The 27,779-nt window shown below is 41.5% G+C and overlaps 1 protein-coding gene across 3 annotated transcripts; it reads right to left on the bottom strand.

The window, feature by feature from the left end:
• phaf1 (phagosome assembly factor 1) lies at positions 1-24,820 on the bottom strand. 3 transcript variants are annotated; one of them, XM_079682391.1, is made up of 17 exons: positions 24,558-24,820; positions 23,582-23,730; positions 23,329-23,411; positions 22,372-22,455; positions 21,538-21,581; positions 21,088-21,167; positions 20,886-20,980; positions 17,184-17,281; positions 16,163-16,275; positions 15,111-15,244; positions 10,465-10,548; positions 7,326-7,408; positions 4,011-4,054; positions 3,859-3,905; positions 2,838-2,896; positions 2,558-2,630; positions 1-2,403 (listed from the first exon to the last, which is right to left on the bottom strand). In XM_079682391.1, the coding sequence occupies exons 2-17, from the start codon at positions 23,643-23,645 to the stop codon at positions 2,314-2,316; spliced, it is 1,275 nt and encodes a 424-aa protein (XP_079538517.1). In that variant the 5' UTR covers positions 23,646-23,730; positions 24,558-24,820; the 3' UTR covers positions 1-2,313. The 3 variants fall into 3 exon arrangements, with proteins under 3 accessions (XP_079538517.1, XP_079538516.1, XP_079538518.1); XM_079682390.1 differs by having other exon boundaries at positions 23,582-24,820; XM_079682392.1 differs by having other exon boundaries at positions 17,184-17,248; positions 23,582-24,819.
• Between the last annotated feature and the right edge of the window lie 2,959 nt (positions 24,821-27,779).

A 27,779-nucleotide genomic window follows, 5' to 3' on the forward strand; every position in this document is an offset into this window, starting at 1 on the left:
TGTATTCAAACTAATACACAGTTTATTTCAAATGCTTACGATTAAAACATTTTTTTAATTCAGACATTGGCAGGGAAACAAATGTTATGATGACAGAATGACTGATGTTCTTTCCAATTTCCTGAATGGGTTCCCATGTATTAAATTCACAGAGAAATAACGGGGATCTTTAAATCACAGCTCTCTGAAAACAATTACAACAATACACAAGTTATAGTTGTTCATATTGTAAATGTGTCTGGCTGTAAATGAATCCAGATGAGACAGGCTGATCTGGTCTCAAAACACACAGATACATGAGTCAGTTATTTACATCCCTTGTAATTATTGTCAGCCGTAACAGACACCAGGAACTGAATTTAGAGGCGGATGCAGTTTTGACACAAGAGAAAGGAGACTCTCTCCTTAGGACGAGACTAAAGTGAAAATGTCAGCAATTGAAATCTTCCTGAAACTTCTTTGGCTGTAGCATTTGGCAATTCAACAGGGAAACAATTGCTGAGGGATGAATTGCAGTGTGTGGATGTAGAAATGAAGAAAGAGGGAGGAGAGCAACAAAAAGTAAATAACTGCATGAGAGGATCTTACACACACACACACACACACACACACACACACACACACACACACACACACACACACACACACACACACACACACACACACACACACACACACACACACACACACACACACACACACACACACACACACACACACACACACACACACACACACACACACACACACACACACACACACACACACACACACACACACACACACACACACACCTCTCCTAATGTCTCCACTAACAGTCTCTGAGGAAATGGCCAAATCAACCAATCAAGTAATACGGCGTGTGTTGGTGCAAATACAAATTTAAAAACTACAAAGAAAATGGTTGTGGTGTGAATAATTGAAGCGGGGGAAATGGAAATATATTTGTCTTTACCCCTAACAACGTGCAGGATCATAAAAACTCAACAAACAGGTTGCCAGTTGTGCTTATAATACGTCCTCTCATTCAAAAGCAAGTTCATGCAAAATCTCGTGCCATGCCTGCATGTCTCCGTATTTGTGCTCAAAAGGCTAAAAAAGATAAACCAGCTCTTATGTGTTAGAAATACACACGTATAGTGGTGAAGGGACTGAAATACTATGTGTTGAAATGTCAATTTGAAATAAACAACAGCGTTACACAAGCAGATTCCCATTCATGTGAGTGTTGGAGCAAGGAGACAGACAAGACTATATGTGTGCGTGTGCGCGTGTGTGTGTGTGTGTGTGTGTGTGTGTGTGTGTGTGTGTGTGTGTGTGTGTGTGTGTGTGTGTGTGTGTGTGTGTGTGTGTGTGTGTGTGTGTGTGGGCACCACTGAAGACAGCTGGAGGAACAGTACGTAGGACATTGGATGAGGGAAACGATGACGCTGATGTTTGGATGGTTCTGCTTCTAGAGGCTTCACATCTGTTGTGGGCGTGTTCTGGGCCACATGTCTCTCCACACCCCTGAGTGTGTTTGGTTCTCCTCTTCCTCTCATTTTATGGTTGTTTTTTTCTGTTTTTTTGGTTACAGTGATCTGCAGCTTCTGATGCAAATGGTTTTAGATGCGTTGAGGGTGGTGATGGAGCCGGCCAAGCCTGGTTGTGAAGTCTCGGTAGGAAGACAGGTGGTACTCGTTGAAGCTGGCAGTGTTGATGTTTCAGTTCAGTGGGTCAAGCTCACGTTTATTTCAAGACTTTGGCCAGAGCAGTTTCCATAGAGATTTGTTGCAGATGATAATTGAATGCAGGTCATCTCGCCACAATGTTATGGAGGTTATGTCATACACAGACTGCCCTTTGCATGCCATCCAATCTTCAGTCGGGATAAACTCTTCTTCTGCGGTCCTGGGCAAACTCATTCGCTGGATGGAAACAGGAGAGCTCTACTTGAGATCTACAGATTTCTTCACCAATTTGTAGCACCACAGGGATATTCAAACCAAAACCTATTTTCATCAGTTTCATTTCAATGCATCAGTGGTCCAGCACTGCGACCATGCAGCTAGATCCTAGATAGTCTGGGTTGAGTAGACTGTGCCGACTGGATGTGTCTGATTGGAAGAGAAAGTAGGACCCTCCAGGATTTTAGACGTTCTAGGTTCTGGTTGATTTTCTGTTCATGAGTAGCATCTGAGCTGGGTATGAAATGCTTTGTTGCTCTGGGTTGGGTCTGCTTGGTTAAGAATCTGGCTCTGGGTTAGAGGTTCAGTCAGCAGAGGTAAGAGATTTCAGGACAGGCCAGAATGGGATGTGGTTCTGGTTTCTTGTTCAGTGGGAACTACTACTGGTCTCAGGTCGAGCTTTAGTCCGTGGAGCTCCGTATAGGGTCACTGATGCTATGTGGTTATTCTGCATCACCTGCGAGAGAGGAATACAGAAAGAGAATGTTAGAATGGACTGAATCACATATTCTGAATAAGGTAAACAATCATTTTAAGTGTACTGCTGTTTGCATCAGGCCTTTTATACACATTGAAACATTAGCTAAGTCCAAAGAGATGTGTGTTCTGACCTCAAAGATCATCCTCTGCAGTCCGAAGCAGAATGTAGAGCCGAAGGGGTTTGTGTTATTAGCGGATGAGGACCTGCCAAACACAAACATGTCATTATTTCAGAGACAGTTTGCATACAGATTTGAAAGAGTACCACTTTCAAGTTACCTAAAGCCCCCAGACTGCCAAAGCCTTAAACAACATCTAAGTTGTAACTTTAAAATTATCTTAGATGTAAGTGGGACACATTTAAAGAAGCAATGGTGCAATGTGACCAGATTCAAGAGCATATGATCGTACCTGTGGAGCACTACGGGTTTTTCCATTGGGTGCCCGAGCAGTTCCTGGATCTGGTCCCACTGATAGGGGAAGAAGAAGAAGACATACTTTATTAATCCCATACAGGTTTACACACACAGGGGAGGACATACGCACAAACAAAGAGGATACATGCACACACACAACATGCTGACGCCAGTACCCGGCGGTAGTTTCGAGGTTAGGTGCCTTGCTCAAGGGCACCTCGGAAGTGGCCTTGGAGGTGAACTGGGTAAATACGAGGTATATTTTCACCTCTCCAGCAACCAGCTCACTCCATTCTTTTTTTTTGTTGGTCCAATCGGGACGTGAACCGGTCTTCGACCCTTCAGTTCCAAGAACAACTCCCTACAGACTGAGCCACTGCTGCCTCAAACCACACTTAGCAGAATATTCAAGAGACACATTTTGTGGCAGTGTACACAAAAAGGCTTGTTTTATCCACTGCCATGCATCACAAGATCACAAGACCTGTACAACAATATTTGTCAACAACAACTACTTTGTAGTTTGTATTAGCTTCCAGGTGATAGTACTGTAGCTAGGCCTCTGTGTACGAAGTATAAAAACATGGTTGATCATCACATTATCTCTGAAGTAAAGAACAAATGCGTTTTTCTCTAAACTAAAAGATCATATAGGACCATATGAATTTGCATCAAGCTAAAGTGAGTCCATTTTTTTAATGTGTTAAGTGGATAAAAGTCATTTCATATGACTGCAATGATATGTCTTCCTCGGAAGTAACATTGGAGGAAACAGAATCAAAAAGTCTTTCATAATATCAGACTTTTATGGATATCAAACAATGGCAATACGGAGAAGAGATTGAAGAAAAACCACAGTCTAAATTAGAAAGCTGAACTCTTTGAAGACTCCAGGAGAAGCGACTATGTCCGATCATTACAGCCCCACCACAGTGCTGCGCCACCTTGTTCATTTGCAACAAAGCAACGGCCTCTGGCTAAATGTAACAGTGCTATAAACTCTGTCTATAACTCACCTTGTTGTAGGTGGTTAAGATGCAGTCCTCTGTCTGGGAATCAGCTCCTTCAGGAGTGGAGAGACACAAAGAACAGAGAAAGCAGCAATAGATCAAAAATCGACATCACGCTGGAATCATTCTTTGAGATACATGACTGATAAGGGTCTCACCTTTCTTAATCACTAGAGGAATCTTAAAGTCACATCGATGATAGCTGTGAGGAAAGAGAAAACATAATTATACGCATAGAAAATTCAATCAATGATACGGTGTAAAGGGTAAAAGTTGAGAAACAAATGCTAATAGTATGAGCCCTGTGTGTAGATAATGTAGATGATGCAGCATGAGGCTGCAATGTTTCTGTACATGTTCTATTGTATCTACCAATCATTTTTCCAGAATCTCAACCATCTGCATTCATAGTGAAATAGGGGGGGGTCCCTTATAGATACTGTATTTTTACATTAGTGAGCCGGATCATTTGGCTCGGCTCTCTTAAAACGCCGGCTCTTTCGGCTCCCAAACGGCTCTTCATGTTACCAGTTTATCATGGAGCCTTAGGCCCAATCCCAAACCAATCCCTCGACCCTACCCCTCCGTGACGGAGTGAACTCCGTCTGTAGCCACACTCGCAGCTCAACGAGGCTCCCTCCTGTCAGATGGAGGGAGTAAATACAGCGGCAAGCTTTGGGACGGACTCCCCTCTCTCCGACAGAAACAGGAAATGCCGTAACTGTATGTAACGATGGTTTCAAATCAGCATCTCTTTGACAAAAAGTTTAAATGAATAACTCAAATAAAACTCCAAACATCTTTCATTGTGTTTCAAAGCTCTTTTAGTTTTAAACCTGATGTTTATAAGCTTCTTAGTTTTTGCAACAGTCTGTAAATATACACAACTTTATAATAAAATGCACACATTTACCTTTTTCTAGACTAAACACAAGTATGATCCAAAGTTAAAAACATATGAGGTTATCATGAGGTTGTTAACATCGCAGTTTATCAGTGGATGTTTGCTGGAACTACTTGTAAACAGCGTGTTTCCTGACGGACACACACAGCGTGACTCCGGTCAGGTAGAGACCGGTCTCAAGTCAGCACAGCTGCAGACTCGCTGTTTGAGGGCTTGATAGCCCACTCCCCCTCCACACCGCTCCACACTCGTTGCTTTGGAACAGCCCTCAATATGGCGGACCCTCCGCGTGAATGTGCAAACGGAGGGGTAGGGTGTTGGGGGCGGTTTGGGAATGGGCCTCAGTTTCGCCGCTGCGAGGCTCCGGTGCTCGCAGCTCACGCGCGTGCTCCACTAAAACCCCCCCGCTTATCGCGTCCAAATCACGCACGTTCCGTTTTGTCCTGTAGCAGGCACCTTCGATGTCGGGGAAACGATCTTTAATACTCCGAAAATAATCCCACCAGACTCCTTTGCCCCTCCAACAGCAGGATGTCCTTTTTCCTTTTCGTCATTTCAACCGATAAAAACTCTCGATCTTCTCTCAAATTATTAATATTTTTGGACGCCCTCGGCTCGAGTTCAGGGCGTCCCGAGCTGAATAAGGGCGTCAAATGACAGCAAGACGGCCCCCTGGCGGAAACGCTGACTTCAACTATGAGAGACAGAATGGGGGGAAACAATCCAGGAAATCACAGTGTAGGATTTTTAATGAATGAATTGGTATATATTCCTCGGTAAAATAAGTATTTGGTCACCTACAAACAAGATTTCTGGCTCTCACAGACCTGTAACTTCTTCTTTAAGAGTCTCCTCTGTCCTCCACTTGTTAACTGTATTAATGGCACCTGTTTGAACTCGTTATCAGTATAAATACACCTGTCCACAACCTCAAACAGTCAAACTCCAAACTCCACTATGGCCAAGACCAAAGAGCTGTCAAAGGACACCAGAAACAAAATTGTAGACCTGCACCAGGCTGGGAAGACTGAATCTGCAATAGGTAAGCAGCTTGGTGTGAAGAAATCAACTGTGGGAGCAATTATTAGAAAATGGAAGACATACAAGACCACTGATAATCTCCCTCGATCTGGGGCTCCACGCAAGATCTCACCCCGTGGGGTCAAAATGATCACAAGAACGGTGAACAAAAATCCCAGAACCACACGGGGGGACCTAGTCAATGACCTGCAGAGAGCTGGGACCAAAGTAACAAAGGCTACCATCAGTAACAAACTACGCCACCAGGGACTCAAATCCTGCAGTGTCAGATGTGTCCCCCTGCTTAAGCCAGTAAATTCCCAGGCCCGTCTGAAGTTTGCTAGAGAGCATTTAGATGATCCAGAAGAGGATTGGGAGAATGTCATATGGTCAGATGAAACGAAAATAGAACTTTTTGGTAAAAACTCAACTAGACGTGTTTGGAGGAGAAAGGATGCTGAGTTGCATCCAAAGAACACCATACCTACTGTGAAACATGGGGGTGGAAACATCATGCTTTGGGGCTGTTTTTCTGCAAAGGGACCAGGACGACTGATCCGTGTAAAGGAAAGAATGAATGGGGCCATGTATCGTGAGATTTTAAGTGACAACCTCCTTCCATCAGCAAGGGCATTGAAGATGAAACGTGGCTGGGTCTTTCAGCATGACAATGATCCCAAACACACCGCCCGGGCAACGAAGGAGTGGCTTCGTAAGAAGCATTTCAAGGTCTTGGAGTGGCCTAGCCAGTCTCCAGATCTCAACCCCATAGAAAATCTTTGGAGGGAGTTGAAAGTCTGTGTTGCCCAGCGACAGCCCCAAAACATCACTGCTCTAGAGGAGATCTGCAAGGAGGAATGGGCCAAAATACCAGCAACAGTGTGTGAAAACCTTGTAAAGACTTACAGAAAACGTTTGACCTCTGTCATTGCCAACAAAGGGTATATAACAAAGTATTGAGATGAACTTTTGTTATTGACCAAATACTTATTTTCCACCATAATTTGCAAATAAATTCTTTAAAAATCAGACAATGTGATTTTCTGGATTTTTTTTTCTCATTTTGTCTCTCATAGTTGAGGTATACCTAGGATGAAAATTACAGGCCTCTCTCATCTTTTTAAGTGGGAGAACTTGCACAATTGGTGGCTGACTAAAAAATGTTTTGCCCCACTGTATATATATATATATATATATATAAAAACATAAATCAGTTTATCACTTTATATTCTAGGTTTGCTCGCAGACCACAGTAGAGGCTAACATTTTCCAAATACCTTTCACAATGTATGTATTTGACAAATAATATATTTAAATTATCCCTTGAATGGATTATGTTAGTTTATAATATAGTAAAGCCTATGGTTTAGTTCAAATGGTAAATAAAGCCAGTGCATATAACCACTATATTTCCATTTTATTATTGTGATTTACAATGAATTAACGTTGAATACGTCCGGAATGTTGCATCTTTATGCAGCAAATGTAGAGGAATCACAACGAAAAAACAGACACACAGAATCATGTAGCTAGACAGAGAGATATTTACATATTGAAGTTGTAATGTCCGGGGAAGTTGGTATGAAGGACAAACTTCTTAACCAGGTGAGTTGTAGAGTCAAACAGGATATCCTGAAAAAAAGAAAACAGAAAACCCAATCTTTAATAATGCCTCTTTGCCACATGTTTGGCAAGACCAGCACATTACAGTCCTATCTACTGCAAACAGCAGCGGGGCGAGTGGAAGCTGGACTACGCCCCCACTCACATTCATTATTACCAGCTGGTCACTGAGCAGAGGCTCAAGCTTTACCAACTGACAGGATATTTCAGTATAATGTGACTGAAAACAATCTAAAAAAATAACTAGAATATAGAATATCACTGCAGGAAATAACAGATATGTAAATGTTGATACTGAAAAAATAGTGTTGCACATTTTTGGCTGATGTACATTTCCTATTAGCTTGCAGAAGTATATTACCGATAGGGATCCTCAAGCGTAAAACACATGTTAGACTTATTTCATGCCACATGCAATTAAGAAACATTGTAGGTGTTTTTTGTTTTGTTTTTTTAAGATCATGAATTAAATTAAATGCTTTTCTAGTCTTTTTATTAGCATGTATTCATCCTCTTATAAACATCTTCAGCAGTAACATACTTCACTGCGTCTCCACAACCATGTTTGCACTTCGCAAAAAGTACATTACTATGGACGAGCCGAGTGTTCAACATTTTAAACAATTCTAAAGTAAATCAACAACACAACCTTTTTTCGTCCCAAACTTCATCCAGGCTTCTTAAAAAATTTATTCTGGCTTGAAATCAAACGGTGACTAACTCAAGTTAAAGTGGATGAGTTCTTAAACAAGAAAAAACAAGAAATACAACCACTTATTAAAACACAACCACTTAAGTATTGTTGGAGCAGAACCTCTGCTCCGCGCGTTCCTTTCTGAATGGGTCAGATTAACAGAGGAAGAATTCAAAGCAACCATGATAAGGGTTAAACAATAATCTGCTTTAATGGTAAAATATACAACACAAATACAACCTCAATCACAAAGTAATCCGGATTACTCCGGCTCTAGTTCCTCTCGCTGGGAGAGGTCTTACCCCTTGGACAGCATGAAGAAGAAGAGGCCGAACTTAGAGAAAACACAGGCTATCATACTAAAAACATAGGAGGAGGTGTGTGCATGCTTCCCCCAGAGGGGTCTCCCATTGGAAGAGACCCACACATGGCCTGTCGTACCCAATCAGCGCGAGCCAGCTAGGAGACCCGGAAAACAAAAGTGTCTCTTCAGTTTGATGAAGAACAGACACCTTCGGTGTCCAGCACGAACCTGCTCCATATAACAAGTATGATTATCTTATCTCACATCTTGCAGCCAGCACACACACATTCCCCTATGGTTCTCTGTCTGTGGCCACCTTCCCCCCTCAGGTTACCACACACAAGTTAAAAATATGTTTTAAGATATAGTTGTTATAGTTGGCTAAATATACGTAATACATGTAAATTACCTTCATATCAAATAATAACGAGGAAAACATTACCTTTGCTCTCATGCAGTCCTAGAGATGCTTTTCAAATAGTCAAACTTTACACAGGCCCAGTATAGAGTACACACACTCATTTGTCCTGCAGCCTTTCCAGCCACTTGAGCTGTTATCTACACAAGAATATCCCCTCTGGGTGTAAATGAGTCTCACTCACAAAGATCATGAATACATACAAATACAAAGTTTCACTTCTCCTATTTCCAGCTTCTTGTTACACATATTGCTATTATTGATACAAAGTAATCAAACACACATATATTTCAAGATATATAGACTTCCCTGATATTTTCACATGCTGTATCTAATGGAGAATGTCTCCTCCCCCAGCTCTTCTAGTCTCCTGCCATGCAGAACTGCTCTCTCTTCATACAGAGTAATAAAACATGTTTAAGCTAATTTCTCCACAATGTTTGCAGCAATTTAGTACCCACACATGAAAGAATAAACAGAGAAATCAAATAAAACACCAACACAGATATGGTTCAGCAATAATCACATATATTTACTGCAATAGACAGACTTCTTCCCTAAACGTCTTTCACGCACACGCATTTTCACCCTTAACAGAAGTTAATCGTTCTTGTAGCCTAAGGGCTTCTGTGAACTTATTTTCACCTTGAAGTCAACTTACTAGGAATGAATATATTTTATTGATAAGTTAAAAAGGACCTTTGTCTCGTTTACTGTGTGACCCAATTCTCAAGGCCTGCAGGATGTGCATCATTAACTAACAAGAATTTAACTGTATTATCTGAGGAAAATGTCTCTGGGAATTCCCCTGTTAATTGCAAGGACTATTGATAATTAACAGAGACTCAAGGGGCCTCTTCTTGGTATCTGCAAGGCATAAGTCACTCAAGGCAAAAATCACAAGTTTAACACACATTCTATATAAGGTGAGATTAAAATGAATATACCAGAAATACACTATATCAAACTTTCTGCCGCCTCGGTATCCAAACGTATGCACACTAGGGATGTTTCGATCAATTGGCCGCCGGTCATTATCTGCAGATATTCACTCTTAATAGTTTGATCGGTGCTCTCTATAAAGGCCGATCAGGAAAGCTGGATCTGATCGATATGGACATAAACGCAAGTGAAGTATTGACGCGAGAGAGAGATCAGATCACCTGAAGCCCCGCCCACTGTTTAGCGCGCTGCATGAGAAACTGACGGGCTGTCAGGAGAGAGAGGGAGAGAGAAAAAGAGAGGATCCGTTTCTCCCGTGTTATTATCCAAAGTTAATGTAAACTTTTGAATGATGTACTTTATCTACTACAAGTAGTTTGTTTGAATGTAATAATTATGTTGTTTGTGGAAGCGCATAATTTATTGAAAAATGAATCTGAACTTTTTGATCTGTTACGATTATAAACTGAAGCAATATATAAATGACTCCCATTAACTGAGTTTTAAACATCAGCATATCCGGTCCTAGTCCGGTAATTGCCTGCTAACGGAAACTCTGCTACACAATTATTATTATTATTATCAAAACATGACCGGTAAGTTTCGAATTTGTCCGGTAAAATAAATTCTGCCCGGACATTTGACCGGCAAGAAAAAATCGTAGCGGAAACCCTGATGCACACAAGAGTAAGGCCGAGTTTACATACCACTCCGAGGGTGAAGTAGTTGAAGAAGTAGTCGTTACATTTGGAAGGAACCTGCTTGTGTGGAGACGGAGAGTGGATCTTCATCTAAAATAAAAAAAGAACACAATTATATAGATGATAAATGACGATATATGTTGTCAAGTAATGCTATTATTGTCTTTTTTATGGTCAAGCAGATAAAGAGAAATGTTGCCTTTATTTGTCATGTTTCTGGCAATAACTGAAATTGGCTTTTTATCTGTTTAATGCAGTGGTTCTCAAACTTTTTCTGTCAGGCCCCCCCTTTGGAGAAAAAAAAAAAGTCGGGCCCCCCCAACACAAATAGTCAGGCTCAGTGGCGGCGCCAGAGATTTATTTTGGGGGTGCTGTGGGGTAGCTTGATGTTTCATAGAGGGTGCTCAAACATTTAGGGTTTCCCATTAATGTACCGGTCGCTACAGTGGAACTTTCTACTGCAACATTCCCCACGCAAATACACAGTGTACAGCCTTCATTGACTGTTACAATGAAGGCTCGATAATCAGCTCAAGGCATATAGGTGTAAGCAGGGGTAAAGTGCTTTTTAATAGGTGGTGTGTGGACCTCACTTAGGGGGGTCCGGGGGGATACTCCCCCGGGAAGATTTTTTTTTAAATATTGAAGTTAAAAGCATCAATCTGGTGCACTTTGAGAGCAAAATGAAGAGATCTATGGATTCATCTCTCAACACCTATATGAAACAGAACTGTAAACAGATTTACTTTGGATATTTTACAAACCACCCTTTTAAACTTTATTCCTTTTTTACTATCATATAGTATTTCATACCTGTTTTTCATTTATTCTCTTATTTTTTTATAACTATAATGATCATATAAACGTGTGCCTCGGAAATAATTGTTTACATAAATGGTGACCAAAACGTTTGAGACCCACTGAGAGAGTCCTTTAGCTCAATGAGTCTCTCAGGAGAGGACTCTTCTCCACTTTGTTGTTGAAAAAACTCCTTAAATCTGTTAGTGTAGCTCGCTAGCACCAGAAGCTAACAACAACGATCTCCGGTACCGGTGCGCTCTCTCTTTCACACACACACACACACACACACACACACACACACACACACACACACACACACACACACACACACACACACACACACACACACACACACACACACACACACACACACACACACACACACACACACACACACACACACACACACACACACACACACACACACACACACACACACACACGAGCTTTAATGAAACACAGAGACACAGACGTAATAGTACTGTACTGCATCATATTATTTTCGAATCAATAATTTTTCAATTTATGAATTCTTTTTTTTTTTTTTTTATAACCATTTTTCCTCCTGGTCTCTCGCGCCCCACCTGGTATGCCTCTACGCCCCCCAGGGGGGGCGCGCCCCCCACTTTGAGAACCACTGGTTTAATGTGAACTGAACCAGCAACTTAATAACTAAATCATTCATCAGTGCTGTTTGAATGTTGTTAATGAGATTGAAGCACAAAGAACATTTCTGATGCTAAATAAGGGTGAAAATGCTTGTTGGGTTAGTCACAGTTTACCAATTACAGATTACACGTCATAGGAACTTAATCAAATTTCAATATAAAATGTATTTGTAAGGGAAGCTTATAGCCAATGAGTAATTTTTCTGCCACTAGGGATTTCTCAATCAACATAAAAACGAGTCCCACAAACAAATGTTAAAAACACAGTGTAACGGAGGTGATCTTTGGGGCCATAGATCTCAGCTTCCGTTACGGATTAGCTTCATTGGTGGCAAAGTGTATGTAGTTTGTGCATCTGTCTGTGTTTTAGATTGTCTGTCTCTGTTTCCTGGTTTTATGTTGAAAAGTGTTCCCCTATCCCCATGTCTGTTGCTGAGTGTGTGCACCTGGTGCCCTGTGTTGTCTCCTCCCCCCTCACCTATGTCTTGTTGGTTGATTAGAGTGGGTGTGCATTTAGGCTCTGTTTTCCCTGTCTGTTAGGAGGCTGGTAGTGTGGTGCAAAATCCCTGTGGTTGGTGACGGTGTGCACATGTTCAGCCGGATTGAGGCTGTGAATGATATGTTTGAGTTAATAAATGCGCACACCGGGTTATATTTTTGGACGTTCTGCCTCTGCCTCCTTGTTTGGTCGGCCCGCTCAATTGTCAGCTTCACAATTGGTGTCAGAAGTGGGATTGACCAAGTGAGGAGGTAAAAATGCCAAGAGGAAAGAAGAGCGACCAAAGAGAGGAGCCAGATGACGGTGTGGCTATGCCTGGAGCTGACCAGGGGGCCACGGCTGGTAAACCAGGGGACAGGATTGACCAACTGAAGGAGATGATGAAGTCATTCATGCGATATCAGAAGCAGGAGGAGTGCCGTTTGAGAAACATGGAGAAGCAGGTATCCATGATAAAAGAGGAACGGAGACTCCGGAGTCAAGACGGCAGATTGGCTGAGGAGCTTGGCCGCATCAACGTCTGTTATGGGGACCAGAGCCAAAGAGAAATGAAAGTGATGCAGCGGATCAAAGAGTACCGCATGGAGCTCCAGGAGCAGGACCGGCAAAAGCAACAGAAGGAGGAGGCGGAGCGCATCATGGAGCGTCAGCTGCTGGAGGAGCTGGAGAGACAGAGACAGCGACAGGCAGAGCTCACGGCCCAGAAGGCCAGAAAGGAGTAAGAAACATCTAAGCGGGAGGAACTGGTAAAAATCCTGGAGGAGAATAACCGCCAGATGAAGAGCGAACTGGAGCGAGCGGCTGCTAAGAAGCTGGAGAAGGTGAAAAGCAGCCTTCAGCGTCACCTGCAGCGCACCACGGAGGAGAAGGAGGAGCGTGAGAGGAAGCTCATCCAGATGAAGCAGCAGATAGCCACGCTGATGCAACTGCAGCGGTCCCGGGCGGATCCCGCTCAGCTAGAGAGGTTGCAGTCCCGGCTCTCTAAGAAGAAACTGGCAGAGGAAAAGGAAATTAACGACGAGGAAGATGCTCTTCTAGCGGAGGAGGAGCGGGTGAAAATGGCCGAGAAAGTTCATCAGGAGAGAGAGCGCGTCAGACAGCAGAACCAGCAGGAGCGCCGGAAGAGGAAGAATCAGACCCCGAAGAGAAAGAAAGGGAAGCTTCTTTCTGACCTCACACACCCACCTGAGGAAACAATGCTGCAGAAGGGGAAGCAGAAATCTTGTAGAGAAGCCAGGATTTCCTGGACACTGTGCTTCCAGGGGAGAGGGATGAGGAAATGTACGGATTCTGTAGCTTCATTGGTGGCAAAGTGTATGTAGTTTGTGCATCTGTCTGTGTTTTAGTTTGTCTGTCTCTGTTTTCTGGTTTTATGTTGAAAAGTGTTCCCCTTCCCCCATGTCTGTTGCTGATTGTGTGCACCTGGTGCCCTGTGTTGTCTCCTCCCCCCTCACCTGTGTCTTGTTGGTTGATTAGAGTGGGTATGTATTTAGGCTCTGTTTTCCCTGTCTGTTAGGAGGCTGGTAGTTTGGTGCAAAATCCCTGTGGTTGGTGACGGTGTGCACATGTTCAGTCGGATTGAGGCTGTGAATTATGTTTGAGTTAATAAAAGCCCACACCGGGTTATATTTTTGGACGTTCTGCCTCTGCCTCCTTGCTTGGTCGGGCCGCTCAATTGTCAGCTTCACACACATCATGAAGAGGTTTCACGTAAAAAATCAGCAGACAAACTAAACCACTACATTTTGCCAAGTGTTTTTCTCTGATAACTTAAACTCAAGTCATCTTATGACTTAAATCCTTGCCTGGTTTCAACAAATAAAAGGTAACAACTAGAGGAAAAAGTGTATTGTAAAAAAGAGATATGTTGCCGTTACCTTGATTAAATGTAGAGGTTCAATTAAATATTGGTTTGAAACTGTTCAAGCATTCGGGATAATGCAAGTACACAGCTCAACTAAATATTTAAAATGGTAGTTTTATTTTGAAGCGTTTTGTTACATATTATACCTTAAAGGTCACCCATCATGCTATTTTTAGGCATTAGCATAGGTCTCCTATACAAATATATAAAAAACATGTCTATGAAGTATTTTGCTCAAAATCCCAAACAGATCAACTATTCTAGCCATGTCTCATATCCCTCCATTTCAACCCTGTTACTAAAGTGCTGATTCTGTGTATAAAGTTTTTTTTTTTTAAAACTGAAAAAGAATCAAAATCTGGATCAGCTCCATTGTACCCCCTGTTTTTAGAGATTTGGGTACGGAGGAAAAGAGAGATGGGTTTGTTTTCTGACACTTTGTGAGTTCCCTGACACACCGGGGACACATTTATGTATAAAAGACATGACATTTTTTATTTTGCATGATAGGTCCCCTTTAAACTCATTTAAGATATCCTAATGTATATCAAGATTTCTTGTGATCCCACATTCAAGATGTAGAAGCCAACTGCCGTGCACATTCAACTGAGTAAAAGGTGGACACTCTCTTGCAAAATGTAGCATGTCACTAGCTAAAAGACTCAAATGGTGTTTAGATTAAAAAATCACAACCCCAGGGTGGATATTGAGTTGACAGAGGATGAAAATCAGGATAAAACAAGCAAGGTTTTATTAAAGACAGTGAAGAAGTTCAAACAATGACAATAAATGCACACTTAAAGGAACAGACTATTCCTACCTTGTCCTCAGACTTGAAGAAGACTTTATGTGGCGAGCCCAGAGCACCCAGTACATCCTGACATGAATCTCCAAAGTAGATGCGCCTTTCTATCGACCTCACTTTAGAATCCGCCATCCCACCTGGACCACAGCCTGTATTCACACAATACAAACAAACAGGAAAGTAAAATATTCATTCTCTAGATAAATGATGAAGAAACAGCATGTCAGGGGAAATGGTTGTCTCCGTGAGGGTGGCCAGTTGGACACAATTTGTGTTTACTTTACGTCAAGATATACATGGTCCATACTTTTTATCTTGTTTTGCTGTGATGTTCACCGGAAAAAGAGCTGTAAAAATACTACTATCCACTACAGCTAGTTAAATATTTTAACCAATTTGCAAAATATGAATTACTTGAGAATTTAAAAATGTGTGTAGAATTTTGCATTTGTATATGGTAAATGCTTGAGTCAAAGTTCAGCAACATCATTGATTTTGATTCATGTTTATTTTTTGTGCGGGAACCCAGGAAAAGTGCATATATTTGCCACGCATGGAAAGCATTAGAACTTGGATCAACCTGATGAAAAACTGTAAAAACAAAACATTTAATGTCAGCGCTGTAGATTGAAAGCCTGATAAGCAAATGGATGATATTATGCTTGCCATGGCATCTTTTTTACTCCCTTGCGGATCTGAGATTCTGTTTTGTCCACACCCATAGGAGCGGAGGTGCTAAGGTTGAACTTCCCAAAATTTGAGAAGATACAAATTTGAATAATAAACCTCATACACCCTTGCTATCATTTATACAATGTGCTTCAACACAGCTAATTGATAAGAACATTAAAAGTGATAATAAATATTTTAAGGTCAGTCTCCCAGGTATTAAATATTATAATGGTTAGATTTCTCTGTTTAGTTCCAGTTGCACAGAAGTGTTATGTATTGTGGTAGGTATGTGATGGAAAGTCAAGAAAAAGAAAATATGTGTGTCATTTTGGACAGATGTTGATCTATAATAAATCTTTGTCTTCAAGAAATAAAGTACAAAGACAAACAGTTACCTGCAGTGAGAAGGCGGAGTTTGAGCCCCAAGGCCCCTGCCCGGTCTCTCAGGACATTCACACACTCCGCAAAGATGTTGCCAAGGAAACAAGCCAACGGCATTGCCGGAGCTCTGAGGACAGAGAGTACAGTGTGTTTGTGAAAGTCTTTATTTTTTTGTTAAAAATAAATGTTCTCACTTTTTCACATTTCAAACTGTTAAAAGGGGATATAAGGATCTCACACGCTCTTGTTTACTTTGTCAACAATGGATAGTTATGATTAGAATTGTGCTTATGGACCAATATGGATAAATATAAAAGTCACTAATCACTATTTACAAAAACTGGTTAGAGAACCTAGTATGTGCACCCTTTATAAGAGGCATGTCCTTTAGGTGATGTACAGTTTGTGTGTGTAAAGCCTCTTACACACCAAACTGACACCAAAGAACACCTAAGAACACGTCGCCTCGCGTCTCCTGCGTCTTGGCCATGTTTCGCACTAGAACAAACCGCAAAGACTTCAGCCGACGGCCAAGTTGCACGTACGAACTGCGCATGCGTGAGCTGCAATAACTCTCCTTACCAGCAGGCGGCGGTAGTGTGTATTTGTCATTCAAAAGAGGCAACAACCGGAAGACAGACTGCGTGATAACCGAGAGAAGAACAGACTGCGTGATATAAACAAACAACAAATAGCGTGTGCGTTCCATTTTCACTCTAGAGCGAGAAGCTCATGGGGCTTTCCCGAACCTGTGTCGAGAGCTGGAGTTAAATTAAATCTCAGATTTGCCTTCTTAATTGTTTGTTTGGGTCCCTCACTTCCATTTCGCTTCTCATGCACTGATTCGCTAAGCTGAACAGCCAATCAGAGAGATTTCTTTGGCCAACGGTCCCCGATTCAACATGTCAAATCGCCGGCGGAAGGTGTCGGCACGGCCGAAAAGACACTAATCGCGACGCTCATCGACGGCCTGACATCTATCGACACCGATAATCGGCTCGGTGTGTAAGAGGCTTAAGTGTGTGTGTGTGTTACCTTGTTTCTTGTAGGTTGTTGCCAGTATAGATGTGCATCCTCTTGACCATGGCCCCGTGTGGAATCTGCAGGGAGGCCAAACCCATGGCAAAGTTAGGCTGCCAAGGCAAAACAACTGGGAGTGATAGGGGACTGGTACATACTGTGTTTGTGTGAACAACAACAAAGAGATGTTTACAGACATATAATTTACACAATTACAGAAAGGCGTGGAGTGAAAGTCTCATAACACTGACTAACCTAAACACCACACAGTGTTATCTCTGATGAGTGACAATTATTTATAACATTTTTTGTATCCAATCGAATCAAATGTCACGTTACTCAACAGAGGTTACTACATTGCAGTGCATTCATCACCACCAAGCAACAGATGAGTCATTCTATTATTGAATAAAAGCTTGCAGGTCTTAAGAAATAAAATAAAATGTTATCCATAGTAAGAAGTAAGGCTTACTTGCCCTGAGAAAAAATTAAAGACATATAGGAGTAACATAATTGATTAAGTTCAATGAAAATTTTAAAGTAACACAATAGCCACCATAAAAGAGATTCAATTGATTAAATGAACAATTTGAGATGTTCACAGGAGTCTTCCATTATTGGGAATAGTCTACATTTTAGGGGTTAACAATCAAAAAGGTGTCCAAATGTGTTCTTTTGTACACGATGCATTATGAACCTTTCCATTGTTTTACTAATGCATCAGTTTTGTCTAAAAACACTGAAAGGTCCCATGTCATGCTTTTCCGGTTATTACCCGTCCCCTTGTGTGTTATGAAGGTTTTTCTGAATGTAAACGGTCTGCAGAGTCACAAACCCTCAAAGTACACCCTGTAGGGAGTAAAACTCTATCACAGAAAAGAGCTGTCTATGCTGCCCCAGAACGCCTCGTTGGATATTTGTATTTTTATCTTCCGGGAACCAAGTGACGTAACGATGGAGCAATTGGTTCTGGTTCTGGTCCACACACACACACACACACACACACACACACACACACACACACACACACACACACACACACACACACACACACACACACACACACACACACACACACACACACACACACACACACACACACACACACACACACACACACACACACACACACACACACACACACACACACACACACACACACACACACACACACACACACACACACAACTGTGACGCGCTGGGGGGTGGGGGGTGCTAGTGGAGCCGCGTCCATGGTGCTCAGGCTGAGTTTCGTGATGTCTCGCTGTCTCACAGACCGCACGCAGCAACCAGGAAACGACACCAGTAATCCAGCTCACACTGTCCGCTCCTCGCAGCAGCGAGCCTCGCAAAGTCCCGCCAACATGGCACCCAGACCCCACGCAGCATTCTCATCTGTTTGTCATTACTGGTGTCTTTTTCTGGTTACTAATGCCATTGTACCACATAATCACTGATGTTCCGCTGTAACGGTGGTGGACTCTTCAGAACAGAGTGGGCGAGCTGACCAATCAGAGCACAGTGGGCTCTCTATACAGAGATGCTGTATGAGAAACCATTGTGAGTTTGGAACATTGACCAATGTAAATCTATTCTAGTAGACCTCAACAATGGAATTATGATCAGTAGAAATGGCCATGACATGGGACCTTTAATTCATCTCAAATGCATACATCTTACCAACTCACAACAAACAGGAAACAAACTACAGGTGGGTTTTAATGACATGCAACAAAAGATAAAAATTCAAACAAAAAGCTGAAACTACCATGTTTGTACATGCACACAGCCACAGATGCCTAGAAAAGCACCAGCTGTTGTTTAAAATGGCTGAACAAACTTATTTCACCAAATCACCATGCAGCTCAGGGAAGATGTAAGGTTTGAGAACAAAAATCAATGCAGTGAGTTATTATGATATCACGGATATGTTGGAGCAGCAGAATGGCTGAACCACAAAGATGTGAAAAGCTGCAAAAACATAGTCAATAGGATATAAAGTAAACTTAGGGAGCAATACATATGTCAATCAAGATGTGTGCTTTCACAGTAGCAAGCTGCAGAATGGAGCCGACAGCTGCACAGTCGGATCATCACTCCAGATACTCACAGCTGTGCAGTACAGGCAGTATAAGCACTGAGTAATTGTACAAGCCTCATTCCAAAAACAAATGTACAAAAGGATAAGATCTGACACTTCTGTATGTTTAAACATACAATTGGCACACTTCACTGAGTGAAGCCATTTTGTGCTGAAAATCTGAATGTAAGCTGCTGGGTATCAGTGTTGTATTGAAGAATGTAATCATGGTGCCTGAGTTCACCCAAACAAAAAGCGTAAATGCAATCACTAGAAGTAAAAATCTAACAGTAGGCTATAAACAAACTACACTACATTCGCATGACTGGATATCACCACTGCTAAGCAAAAGGCGGCTAATATTTAGCTTGATGATGTGTACTAGTCTTATTAAGCCACACAGAGAAGCTTTGGACATTCAAGTGACATATTTTATATCGCTTAAGAAAACTTGACATTCTCGTAAGACCATTCTTCAGGCATTTGACCACAAACATTTACAAACATTTGAGAACAACAAATGTTAAATGCTAACCCATTTCTGGGTGTTAGAACTCATTCCTGCTCAACTCTATTGTGCTCAGGAGTGAACAAGCAGCAAGACAATCTACACTGAACAAAAATATAAATGCAACACTTTTGTTTTTGCTCCCATTTTTCATGAGATGAACTCAAAGATCTAAAACATTTTCTACACACACAAAATAACCATTTCTCTCAAATATTGTTCACAAATCTGAAGAAATCTGTGATAGTGAGCACTTCTCCTTTGCCGAGATAATCCATCCCACCTCACAGGTGTGGCATATCAAGATGCTGATTAGACAGCATGATTATTGCACAGGTGTGCCTTAGGCTGGCCACAATAAAAGGCCACTCTGAAACGTGCATTTTTGCTTTATTGGGGGGGGTCTGGGGGGGTCCGAAAACCAGTCAGTATCTGGTGTGACCACCATTTTCCTCACGCAGTGCAAACACATCTCCTTCGCATAGAGTTGATCAGGTTGTTGATTGTGGAATGTTGGTCCACTCCTCTTCAATGGCTGTGCGAAGTTGCCGGATATTGGCAAGAAATGGAACACTCTGTTGTATACGCCGATCGCAAACATGCTCAATGGGTGACATGTTAGGGTTTAACCCTAGGGTTTTCAGACCCCCCCCAATAAAGCAAAACTGCACGTTTCAGAGTGGCCTTTTATTGTGGCCAGCCTAAGGCACACCTGTGCAATAATCATGCTGTCTAATCAGCATCTTGATATGCCACACCTGTGAGGTGGGATGGATTATCTCGGCAAAGGAGAAGTGCTCACTATATCAGATTTTTTCGATTTGTGAACAATATTTGAGAGAAATGGTTATTTTGTGTATATAGAACATTTTTTAGATCTTTGAGTTCATCTCATGAAAAATGGGAGCAAAAACAAAAGTGTTACATTTATATTTTTGTTCAGTGTAATTATCCTCTTGTGTTTGTTTCATCATTCTGTTACACATCTTTTGTTATCATCACATAACAACATCAAGCCGTGCTCAAGGCAAACATAGAACATGACCTCAGACTGTTCCATGTGAAGGGTAATCATTTCAACTACAAGGCTGCCCTTCTTTAACTGGCTGACAAGCACATTGATTCTCACCTCATATTTTGGAGCTTCATTCCACGAGTCCAGTTGGAAGGAGAAGGACAGGCCTCGAAAGTTGAGATGGAACAACTGCTCTGCAGCATTGTAAACTGAACAGAGGGGAATGGAAATGGAAACATTCAATTAAAAGCTAAATAACATTAAAATTCAGGCACGTTTGTGAGACATCCTTTAATGTGTTTTTGCTTTGTAGTACCTCCAGGGTGTGTAGCTCCAAATGACTGGTCTATTTGCTCTATTGTGGGGGCAATGGCCTGAGAGTTGAAATGGACTCCACTGAAACACAATACACACAGCCTGTGTTACATCTATTAACGCTTATACAGGATGTACTGCATTAGTTATGGACCTTTTGCATACAGACACATTAACACAGGGGGACTCCATTACTGGGATGCCTCTAACTATATAGCTGTATTACTCTACTATGAGATGCTATGCCTTGTAATTAAAAAATATGTATTTTGCAACTTAGAATGTACAGTGTATGATTACAATGGCCATTAGATAGATGAGAGCCTGTAGATAAAGGCCTATAACAATAACACATGAGAGTCTAAGACGATTGAAATTGTTCCTATACGTTTCTAAATGCAACTAGAAGGCAATATACATTTTGCATTAGTATATTTATATTTGTACTCACCAATATTTCAGCTTGACTTTGCTCAGGTCGTACACTTCAATCACCTGCCATTCAGAAAGATGAAAAAAATTACAACGTGGACAAATTAAAATGGTTACTTAGATGTCAATAACAATGCCTAAAAAGTCTGTTTACATCTATCTAGAAAAAGGTGGGATTTTGCAACTGCTGCTGCTAAATAATTGCGGAGCAATACAGCCACCTCTCCTCCATATCTGCAGTGGAACTCCAAGTTCAATTCAATCACTGCTAAAATTCCTGTCTAATGTTACCTTAAAGGTGACCTATCATGCAAAATGCACTTTTGTACGTCTTTTATACATGAATATGTGTCCCCGGTGTTCCAGGGAACTCACCAAGTGTCAGAAAACACAACCCTCTCTATTTTCCTCCATACACAAATCTCTTAAAAAGGGGCTGCAACGGATCTGATACAGACTGATCCAGATTTGAACACTTCTATGACGTCACAGAAGTGGCGCTACGGCTATTGGGCCAACTCCACCAATCAGGAGGAGACAGCCACGGACATTGCCGTTCGAAAGCGCTGGAGACGCTGTAGTACATATGCCAGGCCTGTAGATGGTGCTGTTCTCACAGAATCAGCCCATGCAAAGACAGTGTTAAATTGAGCGAAATGAGGAATGGCTAAAATGCATGATCTGTTTGATATTTTGAAAAATAAAAAGTATAAATATGCCTTATACAGGTATGGTCCTACACTATATTATTCAAATATAGCATGATAGGTCCACTTTAAATAAATACATGTCATATACAGATGCTGAGCTTATTGAGTGTCTTTTCAAAGGTCCTAAAATCAACAACTTTCACCTTGAGTCTCTGATTTGTGGCATCAAACAGCAGTTTAATCCCATCCTGAGTCAAATTCAGTATGAGGTCATGGCTGAGTGGCGTCTGAAGGGGAGATAAACAAAAAAGCAGATTAGCTGATATGCAGACAGGCAAAGAATCAAAATCAGCTCATTTTCAACTTAACCTATGAAACAAGTCACAAAACAAAATGTAAGACACAAAAATATAGACTGCTTCATATAAATGAATGCAAGTGTAATTGATGTGTTTTATATTTGGTGTCATCCGTGTTAATATGAACTACTTCCAGTTGCTCTTGATACAATCTTTAATCTAAAAGGTATATGATAGTGTAAAAGCAACTTCCCCTTATGACCTTAGGTAATAGCTATTGAACCTTGGGGGATAATTATAGCCTGACATGCATTTGATATTTGAGGCTGATAAATACAAATAATATGCCTATATTTTTTTTTTAATAGAGATTTTTTTCCGGATTGTTTACTTTTGAGGAGGATTTGTAGTACACTGAAGTTGCAGATTGCAACCAACTGAATGCCCCTTTGCTCACCCCACACTTTCCAATCGTGTCATAGAACCTAAGGTGGCCTTCAGGATATGCCCTCTCAAGGATCATTGTTTGTTTTTTCTGTTTTGGGCTACTGTAGAAACATGGAGGTGCAACATAGCCGACGCGGAAGAGTACCACTTCATATATTCTTAGTAATTCATTTGATAAAACACTAATGCACTACACTAGGTCAAAAATGTGTGTCATATTGAATCTTATCAGCCTGAATGCACAGCAATACCAATATCGATATACGTTTAATAAAATACGTGAATGCAATACAGGACAGCCTAAACAAAACTAAATAAACACTGCTGCCTAACATGAGATTCTTAAACAAGCTATTTAACCTTTGTTGTGTGTTTGTGTCTGAGAGAGAAAACACAAATGAAGAAAAATATTACCTGTTCACTGTATAGCACCTGGACATTTTTGATAATGCGGCAGTGTTTCTGCAGGATAGAGATGGCCTGGGCCAATGGCATCCCTGAAAACACAACAACGAAATGAAGAAATTCCATTTCTTATGGAGCCTTAGCCGTTTACAGTTAACAGTAACATAAGCATGCAAGAGACACATTAAATGTGGCTTTCAACATTACTGATAGCTTGTAGATGCATTTGTTCTTTTCATCACTGTTATGTTGTAAAACTTACCTAAGGCGAATTCCCATTGCTCATTTCCTAGTGATCTCTCAGGCACCACCTCAAGATCCAGCATTGGCAAGTAGTGGCAGGGCAGCTCACCTCACCTCAAGACACAATGGGACCCTCTGAGGGACCCTTTTTTCCTCGCCTGTCTCTCCCTGATCACAACACAGTCTCACAATAGTTTAAGATCGGTCTACTCTAATTCATAACTCTATTGAGTAATTGTTCTAAATGTGACCATCAAGCAACTAATACATATATGGTAAAGAGTGGTCCCTTTCTCACAAGTCATAAGTGTGTTTAATATTTAAAATGACATCCACAGAGCCTCGTAGTAAATGCATACGTTAAAACAATTATAATCTATTTAACAAGTTACCCAGGAAATACTGACAGCTTGTAGCAAAACAAATTACGCAACCTGTCAGGCAACCTAAAACGAACAAGGCCAGCTGTCAGTTAACCTATTACTTGTCCGCTTGGTTTTAAAATCGATGCAGATGAAAAAAAATGCAATCCACTCGAAGTCGGGAATAAACCAACAGATAAGACGGACGTGTTCATTAACCACAATGATCTGCTAAGAGCTCTTATTATCAACTTGTCCGGTTTCCGTGCTGCCCTGCGTCTCCAAAACAGCACCTGATCCAGGGACAAACAGCTGGAAAATAGAGGCACGACAACACTTTCTCAGAGCCTGAATATTGACACTGTTAGCTGTTGTTATCTGTCAGAGGCGGGCAGTTACGAAAGCATCAGCGCTCGACAACAACACTGTTTATATGCGCTATGGGCTAACGTTAGCTGATGAGCTAGCTGCCACTAGTTTACTGGTAATGAAGTATACATGTAAATAGTCTAGGTGAGGAAACAAAATCCACATTCAATCAAGACAAAGAAAAAAATATATATCGCAGTTCAGACTGGCACGACGTAAACAAAGCACGTAGAGCGGTCTGCTGTCTCTCTTTCTTCCTCTCACCGGAGCTTCAAGCTTTGAAGCTAGCTCTTCAGCAGCTAGTGCGCAAATTCAAAGTCCTCGCTGCGAGACGCTTCCCTTGTCACTTAGAAGCTCGTAAGGCGGTAATGCTTAATGCCCACCGTGTCCCTTTCTCGGGTTTAATATGTGTCCAGTGTCAGGAGCAGATAAGAGCAACACAGTGCCCCAACAACAGCAACTTCAGGCATCAACAACAGCCAGCAGGATCAGCTGATAATTCAACTTCCTGTGTTCGACGCACGCTCTCGGTTGGCGTGATGACGTCATGGTTAATTTAAACATAATTCCTTTTCGCCATTGACTGTATGGTTTTCGCGCAATAGCTTTTGGGGTTTTACTGTATTATTAACCTGTTAAGCACTGAGCCTTTTTTTCAGGTCTCAGGCTCGAAAATGACATTTCCAGAACAAATGACCATAACTACACTTCTAAAAGGACGGTGTAGAACAGGTTTGTATAGGCAGAAAAATGGGCTTGTTGGAAAAAAGTGTCTTAAGATTTTGACTTTTCTTTAAAACTTTGCGTATAACATCCTGAAAAAAAAGACAAGACAAAAATCAATATTGAATATTCTTTTACTCTGTGAGTTAGAAGACAATCTTAATTAATTAATTTGATTTATCACTGTTTACCAAAATGCTCTCAATGAAAACAGTACGAAAAATTCAAATTCAGGATGAAGACATGTTTTTTTAAAGTTAGTGCAATAATGCCAAGAACTACAGCAATATGGCACATCTGGGACTTTATTCCAAATCACCAATTTCTTAAATTAGGTGGTGTGCCCTATTTGCTTAGGTCCGATTACAATTTTTTAAAGACCTTGTTTTTTTCACCGCACCAATATCTCAATAATCATTACATACTATTTGTCTCCCCTAAATTGGTTAGGGTTAGGGTTACCCTAACTCTAATCCAGGAAGGAGTTTTAGAGTTTTGAGTTTTTGAGAAGGTTAGTTTCCAATAGCTGTTACCATCTTCTAACGTGGTCAACATCAAGATTGGAACATCTTTTGTGGAATTGATGATAAAAAAAATTGCTATCCTAATAGTATTATTCTTTTTTGAAAGAATTCGCCAAATATATCCTCCTGGGACCAGTGGTTAATTTGAGCCGGATCCTGCCGGAACAGGATCCGGCACCTCTTCATTTTGGCCACCCTGTGTTCCGGCACCTATTTGGGCAGATCCGGTACCTCTCACAAAAAATAAAAATTTAAATGGTTAAAATGAAATAAAATATGCAGATATTAATTTACAGAAAAAATCCCAAGAATTTCATGTCGTTTATTAAGATTAAGATTTGAAAGAGTCGGAGATCTGTGTTGACGCACTGAAAAGCTGGACCAACGGACAAACGTCTTTCACTTTTGAAATTCGCCACATGAGGAGCACGTCGCAGAGAGGAAGAAACGGTGATTCAATGCAAGCATGTCAAAAAGACAGTTAAATTGACTGTCTTTCTTCAAAAAGAAGGAAGAGGTAATAGACACTTCAAAACGAGTCAGAAAAGCCTCCACAAGCAGCGACGAGGGCAGCTGCAGCGGTCATGTTGATGGTCAAAACCAGGAGGAGGTTAGCGCCGCAACAGCTAGCCAGCTAGCTAACCGACAGCTAGCCAAGCCCGGGCAGCGGGTCAGGTTCACCGCCAGCCGGAACAGGAGCCAGCTACCGTCAGCCAGGTGGACCACCAACAGCAACGGGTGGGTACCCTGGCATCAACTAGCCCGGTACAACAGCCGGAGCAAGAGGCGAGCGGAACCGCGACATCAGCTGGCTTACAGCAGGAAGATTCAGTAGGAGAGGAGAGCGCATTGAGCATAGAAGAGTGTGGGACGTCCAGCGACAGGTCAGTTTTTTCTAACTGTGGCCAAGAACTTGGAGGACCGTATGTTATCTCAAGGAGGCCGGATGCCAGATAAAACTGGATATAACAAGTTCATTGAGGAGTTGAAGGTGCTTTACGCACAATACTGGCCCGAGGACGCAGGTGCGCTGTATGGAGAGACTGAGGTCGAGTCACTGTGTCAGCGCTTCAACATTGCCAACCCGCGCGCAGTCATACGGGCCTACAGAACGTACAGAGACTCAGATGGAGTTACTTGTTGCTGTCAACAGCATTCCCATTGCAAGTGCTGAATGTGAGCGCGGATTTTCTCAAATGAACTTGATTTGCACTCCCAACCGTAGCTCTTTGCTCACATCCACCATGTCATCTTTACTCTTCCTAAATCTTGTTGGACCCCCCCTGGCTAAATTCAATCCAGTCCCGTACGTGAGGTCCTGGGTGGCCAAAGGACACAGAACTGCCACAGACACACGCAGTAAAAGCAGAAAAAAAGAGATAGAGGACAATCCGGACATGCTCGTGATGTGGGGTGTTTTAAACAACTAAATATGGTGAGCAAACATACTGTCTATTAATAGGCCGCCGTGGCAATCTTTGAATAGGCCTAATAAATATTTTTTTTACACGTTAAACCTGTTGAGAAATTAATTGCTGGCTGTATACTGAAGTCCCACCTGTGGTGATGTGGGCATTTGCCTATGTTGTGCGTACTAGCCTAAACAATTATAAATTATCGTCATAACATTTATACCATGGATACTATTTGAAATTGAGGCTTGTAAGTCCCACAGCGTTGCAAGTGGACATTTTCATGTTGTTTTCAGCACCTTTTCTGTATACGTTCCGGGACCTGTACGCGTCTCGTCATCCCTGAGCTGTCATATGTACTTTGCGTTCCGGCACCTTATGATTTACAAATTAAGCACTGCCTGGGACCCGACCCATTCACAAATGTCCACTGTAGTGGACATTTTGTTAACATGCATCTCCTTTTACTCTTTTGAGCTACTCTATCAATCTCTACTGCACTGTACAGAGGACATCATGGGCTTTCCAGTGATATGTCATTGGTTAAAATTGCATGCTGGGAAGTTCCTCTTTCATTTCATCCAAAATGGCAGGCATACCAACAACAACATTTTATAGAGGCAGGAAGAGAAGTAAAATAGTGTTGATTAATTGTTATTATTACAGTGTGAGAAAAAGTTTTTAGAGAGTACTTGTCCATGGACAAGTGAGTTTGGCAATTTACTTGTCCGAATACATTTTTCACTTGTCCAGAATGGACAAAAATTGGGGCCACTGGAATCTTCTTCTTCGCCATCGTATTTTACATTTTCACACATAGGGTTGGG

Source organism: Notothenia rossii (assembly GCF_949606895.1).
Source record: "Notothenia rossii genome assembly, chromosome: 5".
NCBI classification, from domain to species: domain Eukaryota; kingdom Metazoa; phylum Chordata; class Actinopteri; order Perciformes; family Nototheniidae; genus Notothenia; species Notothenia rossii.

What these genes read in the sequence shown, in the direction of transcription:
- phaf1 (XM_079682391.1), bottom strand. Translation starts at nt 23,645, where the DNA reads ATGCTGGATCTTGAGGTGGTGCCTGAGAGATCACTAGGAAATGAGCAA. An exon ending in AAAGTCAAGCTGAAATATTG is followed by an intron (nt 21,168 to 21,537) that starts GTGAGTACAAAT and finishes ATTGTGTTTCAG; the next exon opens with TGGAGTCCATTTCAACTCTC. An exon ending in GGACATTACAACTTCAATAT is followed by an intron (nt 4,055 to 7,325) that starts GTAAATATCTCT and finishes CTTTCCTCACAG; the next exon opens with CTATCATCGATGTGACTTTA.